Source organism: Haplochromis burtoni, unplaced genomic scaffold (genome assembly GCF_018398535.1).
Source record: "Haplochromis burtoni strain Fernald_Lab_line unplaced genomic scaffold, NCSU_Asbu1 Contig_8, whole genome shotgun sequence".
NCBI lineage: Eukaryota > Metazoa > Chordata > Actinopteri > Cichliformes > Cichlidae > Haplochromis > Haplochromis burtoni.
In genome coordinates this window covers 3,888,212-3,897,266 of record NW_024582369.1, presented here as the reverse complement: position 1 = coordinate 3,897,266, position 9,055 = coordinate 3,888,212, and the positions used below count along the sequence as shown (strand labels likewise).

The 9,055-nt window shown below is 41.0% G+C and overlaps 2 protein-coding genes across 3 annotated transcripts; one reads left to right on the top strand and one right to left on the bottom strand.

The window, feature by feature from the left end:
* Positions 1–47: 47 nt before the first annotated feature.
* armc1l (armadillo repeat containing 1, like) lies at positions 48–3,544 on the bottom strand. Of its 2 annotated transcripts, none has more exons than XM_005914331.3 (7): positions 3,452–3,544; positions 2,853–3,024; positions 1,651–1,742; positions 1,265–1,433; positions 1,063–1,176; positions 712–786; positions 48–604 (listed from the first exon to the last, which is right to left on the bottom strand). In XM_005914331.3, the coding sequence occupies exons 2-7, from the start codon at positions 3,003–3,005 to the stop codon at positions 410–412; spliced, it is 798 nt and encodes a 265-aa protein (XP_005914393.1). In that variant the 5' UTR covers positions 3,006–3,024; positions 3,452–3,544; the 3' UTR covers positions 48–409. The 2 variants fall into 2 exon arrangements, with proteins under 2 accessions (XP_005914393.1, XP_005914394.1); XM_005914332.1 differs by lacking the exon at positions 3,452–3,544 and adding an exon at positions 3,331–3,441.
* A 68-nt stretch (positions 3,545–3,612) lies between these two features.
* On the top strand, positions 3,613–8,966 carry mtfr2 (mitochondrial fission regulator 2). Its single transcript, XM_005914330.3, has 8 exons — positions 3,613–3,754; positions 4,437–4,619; positions 4,767–4,871; positions 6,980–7,104; positions 7,343–7,551; positions 7,662–7,941; positions 8,124–8,307; positions 8,420–8,966. Exons 2-8 carry the CDS (start codon positions 4,548–4,550, stop codon positions 8,471–8,473), a joined length of 1,029 nt encoding a protein of 342 aa, XP_005914392.1. The 5' UTR covers positions 3,613–3,754; positions 4,437–4,547; the 3' UTR covers positions 8,474–8,966.
* The last annotated feature ends 89 nt before the right edge of the window (positions 8,967–9,055 follow it).

Here is a 9,055-nt window from a genome sequence, read left to right as displayed (position 1 = left end):
TATTTTGTTTTTCAAACTCTTTAGCCAAGAAAGAAAACAGAACAGAGTACAGTGACAGCACAAAATTTATATTCTGTAGCATAAACCAGCAACAATTAAAAACAGGACAGAAAGAAGCAGTGAGGATTGTAAACAGTTTCTGTACATTTTAGGAGGAAATGAAATTTTAAAAACAGATTTGAAAGAAATATTTACACCGAATGAGGACAGATGATTCAAGCATTTTAGTTTCCAGTCAACTCAAACAATAAAAGAGATCTAGCCCAAAATCTGTCGATCATCTCACAAGAACTGAAATGCTGACTTTACAGTAGAAGCCAGGACTCAGCTGTGGTTTCTCACAACAAGTAATGTCCATCCAAGTTAAATACACCGGAATGAGTCTTAAAAGCACCTCCCTGTGACTGATTCACCAGTAAAATGTTTTTGTGAGGAAACTGGCAGCAGCGTTGAGCCAGCTACCGCTGGAATCTTCCTTGGCTGTGGTGCGGGAAATTGCTCGATCGACCTCCCTCACAGGGCTCTCCTCTTCTTCTGGGAGGTAATCCGGCAGGGCTGAGTTTTGAGGGACATCCACTCCAGATGATTTCAAAGGAATATAAACCTGAAGACAATGTTATTTAAAAAACAAACAAATTCATAGTTAAACTTTAACTTACACTTCCATATCCTAATATTCTTTACTGAAAGTATATTCAAGTATCCAAGCACCTCTTCTCCTGCCTCATTCTTTATCACTTGTTGGGCCGACAACACCTTAGTGCCAGCGATGGCTGTTGCCAGACTCTGCAAATGGGACATCAGGGAAGAGTGTGAGGCTAATGATCCGTTAGAAGAGGATTTTTTTTTTCATTGTCACAAATTTCTGCATTTGGCATTTCTCAGCAGCTTTGACAGAATAACAGACATATAAACTAATAAAATCAGACTGTTTGTACAACCCAAACATGCCCCCGCCCACACAAACTTGGATGCACTGACTTGACTTTATTTTCATTTTACACAGCATCCCAACTTTGTTGGTAAAATGTTGGGTTGTAAATGTTTGTCTTTGCTTGTTACCTCAGTGGGCAGGTCTGAACGGATGCGAACAGTACATCTCTTGGATGCCATTTGGAAAGTGAAGCTTATCACTCCTTTGACCTTCAGAAGAGCTTCCTCGCACAAACCTCGATGCTTGATGACAGAGAGATTACATAATTAAACTTACTGGCGATTATAACAGCTACATAAATGAACTGTATGTAAAAAGCAGTCGACTTACAGAGCTGTCCAAGCCCTGTATGTGCAGAGTGATGGACTTGGCCTTCTTGTTGGAAGAATTGAGAAAGAACTGGGGTTTCTTCCTTCTCTCAGGCGGAGGATTAGCAGGTGCATTGAGAATATCGTAAACCTCCTTGGCCAAAGAGGTGATATCAACAGAGAGACCATCTCTGTATGGAGAAAGGTTATATTTAATCATGTGCTTTGGAGGTGTGAACACTCACCTTCATTACAAACTTATAACTATGTTATTATGCAAAATAAACGGCACAGAATTTATGCATTGAAAAAGCAGCCAAGTATCACTGTAAATTTTACATAGCCACATTAAAATGCAAATGAAATAATGTGTTCATTCACAGGTAAAAGTAACCATGGGTGTGTCACCTTGCCAAAAGATTCTCCAAGCTCACCATCATACCCAGTTCATTCTTCATGGCGGGGATGTTGGTAGATAACTCAGCCAAGTAACGTAGGGTCTGAGGACAAAATAGCACAGAAGGGATTTATATACAGCCATGCTTACAGTTCAGCGACACAACAGTGGTATTATCAGTGCACATCAACTTTAGATTAAGTATCATATCACCCATTTCACATGCTTCATATAACCTGCACATAATATAGATTACAGGAGACTTTTCTCCCCCAAGGAATTAAGCAAGTATACTTAATAGGCATGGATGGGTCACCTCTAAGTAATCACATTTATGTTTTGCTTTCAGAAAGGCTCACAGTGTGGGGGTTTAAACCTTCACATAACACATCAAAGATTCCTTCTTTAGGACCATTAGGAGACAAATCCCTGAGAGGGCTGAATTAGGAAGATCAACCACTGTAAAAATCACATTATGGGCTTTAAAAACCTTCTTTAATTGGTAATAAGACTGGAAAACATGGAAAATATGTCTTTTAAATGATGCACAGTGGTGTAGTGATAAGCGCCGCATCTCACAGCTAGAAGGTCCTAGGTTCAAATCCATCTGTCACATTCTGTGTGGAGTTTGCATTAGCTATTTGCTGATGCACTGGCATTTAAAAATGAAAATGTAAAACAGCAGTTTGTCCATTAGATGGCACTCTGCTAAAAGGAAAGTTGCCTTTTAGCAATATGTTAACAGGGAATATAATCTTTGGAATATCACAAACAGGAGCCAGTCGGATCTGAGCAGAGCCGAAGTAGAGCGTAAAGAAGTTAACAAACAGCTGCCCATAACATTGTGTGTGTTTGAAAGAAAGAAAAGTGCTTGCTATATTGAAATATCAGACTTCTAAATCTCCAAATATTCTGTCTTACAAATCCTACATCTAATTAGGGTTCTAATTAATAGGCAATTCTAAATTGGCTGTGAATGTGAGCATGAACATTTGTCACTATGTTTAGTCCTGCCACACAATAGATATGTCCACGGTGTACCCTGCCTTTAGTCTTATGACAGCTGGATAGGCTCCAGCCCAGCCTTGACCCAATGATGAAAGCTTTCACCTTCACTGGTCTCCCTCTTAAAAACAGAAAGCAACCTAATGTTATTAAAACTATGCAACCAATTGAAATTCAGAAATAATCTGAATCCCGTCCAATAACATACATGTAGAGTTGCAAAAAGGACATCTGGGTTCTGGTGGTCCAGGAAGAGAACCAACCCAGGGAGACAGCCCTGATCCTGGACTATCACGTCGCGGTTCTGGGGCTCAGAAGCCAAGTCCCGGAGCTGACTCACCACCGACAGTGCATCCATCATCTTTAACAACTTTATCGGACTGTGAAAAACATTTACAAAGGAGTTAGTCATTCTCAACGTTTGGCATGTGGTGGACAAAATATCTACTTAAGAGTGTTAGGTAAAAGACGTGCGGCTGTTGAATAGCTTTTCCTATCCCAAAACTGTCCGGTGTGAGGTACTACAATTCCTAATGAATGTTTCAAAACTACCAACATTGTCAAACATACAGGCCGGATTAATGTTAACAAGTCAAGCAGCTACGCTGCCGTTGAGAATGTGGCTAGCCAAAGAAGCTAGCTAACTACTTTAGGAGAAAAGGCTAAATAAACTTAACAAAAAATACATTTCCTCTTTTTTCGCTCCATCTTCATAACCAGATATTGGGGAATCACTTTAACTGCTATTCTATTAAAATATATAACAGTTATAATTAAACTGTAGTTTTGTAGCTAAATGTTTCTTACCCAGGGCAGAAGCAGCTCGTGCACAAATACAAATTTGGTGCAATCACCCGATTGGTCGACTAGCCTCCGCTTACGCCGCAAAGTCGCCCACCCCTATTGGCTGCTCTTACTACTTCTGTATCCACAGCCAACCAGAAGACGTCTCGCTGCTGCAGCGTTATTTGACTTTACAGACTCCTTTTAATCTGAACGCGTGAGCGAAAAAAAGGGAAGCTGCAGATTCTCGGTGAATATCATTTAGTTTACAGTATCGTCTGGGAACATGGCTTGGGAGAAATGTAGCTGCTAATTCACGTTTTGACGGTAAGTGCGACTATATGTTTTTTTTTCTTTTTATCGTGTAAAATCCCGGAGGTGTCATGCACGTTAATTTTGATGATCCACGCAGCTTTTCCACTGCGGTGCCTCTCTGCCCCCACTGCTCAGAACGGCAGGACACTGTGTAACTTACACCTAAAGTCAGCCATGCTCTCTCCAGTGTGCTGGTACACTGAGAGATTGCTGCCGAATCAACATCCAGTAGTAGAGACCGACATTTGTCTCTGAGCATCAGTGATGGCAGCAACCGACCGTTGGCGGCACTTACTTTCATTTTGCTGTTGTAGGTTGTGTCCTGGTCATTCTCGTATGGATTTAACGTTTTTCTGACCTTGACAATTCCAATGTTTAACTCTAACTGTCTGAAGCTACTTTGTTATCAATACAAACCTATGCATTCGTTATATTTTAAACTCTGTAAGTCTATAGGTTTGAGAGTCGTGGTGTTTCCTCTGCAGAGAAGTGGCAGATGAAGGAATCGGTGGTCACAGATTATCAGATTACTATAGTCATTATCATCATTATTGTTATTATTTTCCTAGTATCAATATTTGAACCATTATTTGTTTGTTGGTTTCATATGTGATTTTTACTGTGAGGCATTATCTTACTTTATGTATGTGTTATTTTGGGGTTTTTTGTTCTTGTTCTTGTTGTTTTGTTTCAGGTTTCAAGCATGTGACTTAGACCCATCCTTTCTGTGTTGGCCTCCCACCAAGACACTCAGCAGAAAGCAGAGCTTTGCAGTCATCAGCTGGTGCAAGAAAACATCCTTCCAATGTCCCTAGCAGAGGATGTTCTTCATGTGCTGCGCATCGTCCTGGAGTACTTTGGTGTTCCTCCAGACGTGGTATGTGCACAGACGCACTTGTGTCATTCTTTTGTTTTGCAATACTCAAACTCCTGAGGCATCCGCAGGTTGCTTGAATCAGTGAACTTTTAAATCTGACGTTGTGACATTACGTTTCTGTCTTGTCTGTGTCATCGTGCATTTTAGCTGGTTCCAGTGTGGAATAGTCCGCTGTGCGGTCAGTATCGCAGCATTGTGCGGATGATTGGATCAAATCTCCCACTGACACCGACACCACGTGTCCAGTTTCAGGTATTGTACAATCTGTGTTTTACAAAACATGTTTGACTTTACCCAGTCAGCACTGCTGGCTAAATGAGTACATACACTTGCATGCACGGTTGCATATAATATACAACACAAATGGCTATTTGCAATGAAAATAATACATTTCTCTTGTACATGCATAAAACAATCAAGAGCTGCAGCTGATTAGGGTGACCACATTTTGATTTCCAACAAAGAGGACACTTGGCTCAGTCATGAAGAACTTGCTTAAAGAAACATATGTAACATATTTAAACGATGCCTTCTCTGTGCAGTTAATGAATTGTGAATTGTAAACTATGTCATATAGGCTTTTACAAGTCAACAAGTGCAAAAAAAAACTTGAATTAAATAATGGTACAGAAATAATGCCTCATCTGCATAAGAAAAAATTACCAGTACTGGGTCGGTACCAGTACTGCAGTTCGTCTGAAAAGATCCATTTGCGCTTTGGGACGTTTTAAACATTATTACGCGCGTTGCTGTGCGCTGTCTGTCCCGTGTGTAAGCGCAGAACAACTCACTAAGCAGCAGCACACATGGGTACTCTGTCGGAATATAGGAAAACCTGGACATTTTTATCAATCTCAAAAATCCCCCCCGGACAGAACGTGAAAAGTGGACATGTCTGGGGAAAAGAGGACGGTTGGTCATCCTACAGTTGATCAATGTAACATTTGGCATGTTGACAGCTGATTAGGGCTGCCACAAACGATTATTTTGATAGTCAACTAGTCACCGATTATTTTTTGCGATTAGTCGACTAATCAAATCCATTGGACGTAAAACGTACAGCTTATTGCACCAGCAGCATCTGCTCTTATATAACTATCATTAGCTTACAGCTTTAAGTGTTTAAGGTGCTAACTAAAAATAAAGACAAGATGATAGTTTATTAAATTTGAATGAAATTAGCAGATTGTTTCGGTGAAGTTTAATAAACTCCTTGCTATCTAAAATATAACAGGACACCGGAGTATATTCTCCAGCATCTCACACTTCTGATAATCAGCTGTCTGCTTGACGTTTATTCAGCTGTGTAAAAACTATAACTTTAATCTCAGCCAAACAGATTTACTCAAGAACAAATAAAATACTGAAAAAAAAGCCAAACAATAAAAATTTGAAGTTATCTAAGTGACTTATATATCATGTTTAACCTGAGTAGCGAAAGACGGCGGTGGGTTTGAAAACGATTAGCCGGGAGTCCGGTGTTCTCACGGCTCTAGTGAGCCTAGCCCCCGGCTAGCTATCGAGCTAGCGGGTAACAGACGTCTCCGAAAACGTCGGAGCGCTTTTGAAAATATGCGGTGTCCTGATAAATGAGCAGATATTTGAGGTTTACACAGCTACATTCTCGCCTGAAAATATGTTAAACGTTTATTTTGTGACCCAGAAAGAATAATAAGAGTAACATTAAAACTAACTAGCTGCCGCCATTGTTGGAAACTGAGCTGGGCCGTGCTATGAATTCTGGGACAGAGCTGCTTCTTCTTCTTCGGGGTTTAACGGCAGCTGGCATCCTTGTACATGCAGTGCTGCCATCTTCTGTTTCAGTCCGTTATTACACTCTTAAATCCTGCTTCTTATTCCTGCGTCTTTTGGGATCTTACAAAGCTTCAAACGACGCGTCGACTATTAAATCAGTCGTCGACGATTTTGATAGTCGACGTAATCGTGACTAGTCGACTAATCGTGGCAGCCCTACAGCTGATCAGTCTTTTTAATTAAAAACTATTTAATTCATTCATTCTACAGTTGTCCATGTTGTTGATAATAACAATAATAGCAGTCTGTGTCCCCACACTACAGACTTATTTTCTATCTTAAAGAGAAACTGCAGCTTTTGGCACTTGTGCGTTGACTTCATTTTCCAGCCCTGGAGCTTTCCTCTTGCTTAAGGTGGTGGGCTTTAAGGAAATATAAGAGGAATGACCACCCATACTGTCTCTAATTGTCCTTGTCTGCAATAGAATATAATCAAGGCTTCACTATGAAAAGAAGTTAATATTATCATAAGTGTTTTTAAAATCTCTTTGACTCTTGTGTACTCGTTTACAGCGTGTAATCCCTCCTTATCCTTGTCTCCTCAGGTCGCTTTGCTCGGCCATAGGCACCATGAATATATCGAGCCCATTGTGGACACACCAGCCATCCCTTCCTTTGCTGATGTCATGTGGGTGTTTGAGGATGAGGGTGACAGCTGTGCTAAAACGAGGTAAAAACAAAAATGACACAGCACAGATAAAATCACCCTCCCTGCAACCCTGAACTCCATAAAAGTAAACATACAAATTCACTCATTAGGCAGTCTTGTTGGATGTGATTAATGTCACTGCATTTACACAGACTCTTACCTTTTTATGTTTGTGAAGATGAAAGGACAGCATTGATCATTCTGTCCAGACAACTGTAAGACACTAAATTAATATACGAATGATGTGGGGTCTCCGTAGGAACCACCTACCTCCAGTAAGGCGAAGTACTGTAAATCAAGATGTGATGAGATGTCCAGAACCAGCATTCATACGAGCTCAGAGAGGAGGGCCACCTGTAAGACAGACGCCTGATCCAGAAGCTCTGAAGAAGATCACAGCGCTGGAGAGCGAGCTGCTGAAACTGCGAGCTCAGATTGCTTTGATAGTTACTGCTGCTCCAGCCTCAGGTACACGATGTGTTTGTCTTTGTCCCATTTTTCAAGATGCTTTCATCTTCTCAGAACACCAACCGAGTGTTTCTTTCTTTTTTCTTGTTTTATTTTTCATCGTGTTTTAGGTCTGGTTGAATCCCCAAATGAGCCTGCCTCACCTGGGATTTCCCTTTCCCATCCACTTCCAGCGCTCACCTCCACACCTCGCCATGTGGCTCCTCCTCCTCCACCACCACCCCCTCCTCCTCCCTGCCCTAGCATTTTCACTGGGTCAAAGGAAAGGAAGGATGAGAAAGATCTCGATAAGGGTCACCAGAGGACCAAGGGGTCTGAAAATAAAGGGATGCCCTCCATGCTGGATGTTCTAAAGGACTTAAATCATGTTAAACTGCGCTCAGTGAAGAGGTAAATATGCAAATTTAAAGACAACTAATCATTAAAAATGTAACTCTTTATATGTGAAGCTGCAGAATGCTTTCTTCATTGCACCAGTAGTTCAGCATCCTGGGGTTTCCTGCTTGTTTTCCTGTAATTTGAAGTAGATCTTTCCCCCCCACCTAACAAAGCATATTCATTCTGTTTTGCAGATCTCCAGGGGGCACACCAGTTAAGAGGAGGCGCAGTAAAGGAGGTACGGCATTGCTTAATGACCCGGCAGCTCTGATTGCTGAAGCACTGAAGAAAAAGTTCACCCATCTCCGCCACAACACTTCCTCTGACAAAGAGAACTCCCTTGAGCTCTCACCTTTCGGCAGTCCTGAGTCACCTAAGGTTTGTTTTCCATAGATGCGCTGAGATCTTTGAGAAGTTAAAAAATGTTATCCACCCCCTGTGATGATGTGCTTGAAGGAGAGTTCCTAACCCGACACCTCTTCTGTTGCAGGTTCCTCACCCCCCTCGGCGAAGTCGGGGACACCGCCACCTGTTACATCATTAAAGAGTGACATCAGCATCAACAGCTCCTACAGATGTGCCTCACAGCGGATTACTACTGCAGCTACTGACTTGTGTTTTTGCTTGTCCTTACTTTGTCTTATTATGGACTACAATGTGCTCGTCTCTGTGTCTGTTGGGATTTTAAATGTGCTAACTATGTTAAAATGTGTATGTTTCTAAGCTGCTGTAAACAAAGGGGTTTGTACACAAAGGGTTTTTTTGTCATTGGATTCTTAACTGTTTTAACTGTTCTTAGCAATATGTTTGTGCAAACCACCTTTTAAAGCAAATAATATAATGAATTTCAGGTAAGCGGTGCAGCTTGCCTGCATTAATGTTTCACTTTGTGAGCCCTACCTTCTTACCTCAACCAAGTGAAATCTGTAAGAGTGGATTCTGAGATTCATAGAGCTCTATTCTATGCAACTGTTAGCAGGATATTTCTATTTTATTAAAGAGTTAAAGTGCACTGATGAAAGTGTTGTTATCTTAATTTTTCAATTTATAACAGACTTTATACAGTTTTCTCAGACAGGCATGAACATTTTCGCACTTTTCTCTCTTGTTTAAGCCGTCTCAAAGT

What these genes read in the sequence shown, in the direction of transcription:
- armc1l (XM_005914331.3), bottom strand. Translation starts at nt 3,005, where the DNA reads ATGATGGATGCACTGTCGGTGGTGAGTCAGCTCCGGGACTTGGCTTCT. An exon ending in TCCTTTTTGCAACTCTACAT is followed by an intron (nt 1,743 to 2,852) that starts GTATGTTATTGG and finishes TTTTGTCCTCAG; the next exon opens with ACCCTACGTTACTTGGCTGA. An exon ending in TACAGGGCTTGGACAGCTCT is followed by an intron (nt 1,177 to 1,264) that starts GTAAGTCGACTG and finishes TCTGTCATCAAG; the next exon opens with CATCGAGGTTTGTGCGAGGA.
- mtfr2 (XM_005914330.3), top strand. Translation starts at nt 4,548, where the DNA reads ATGTCCCTAGCAGAGGATGTTCTTCATGTGCTGCGCATCGTCCTGGAG. An exon ending in CACCACGTGTCCAGTTTCAG is followed by an intron (nt 4,872 to 6,979) that starts GTATTGTACAAT and finishes TTGTCTCCTCAG; the next exon opens with GTCGCTTTGCTCGGCCATAG. An exon ending in AAACTGCGCTCAGTGAAGAG is followed by an intron (nt 7,942 to 8,123) that starts GTAAATATGCAA and finishes TCTGTTTTGCAG; the next exon opens with ATCTCCAGGGGGCACACCAG.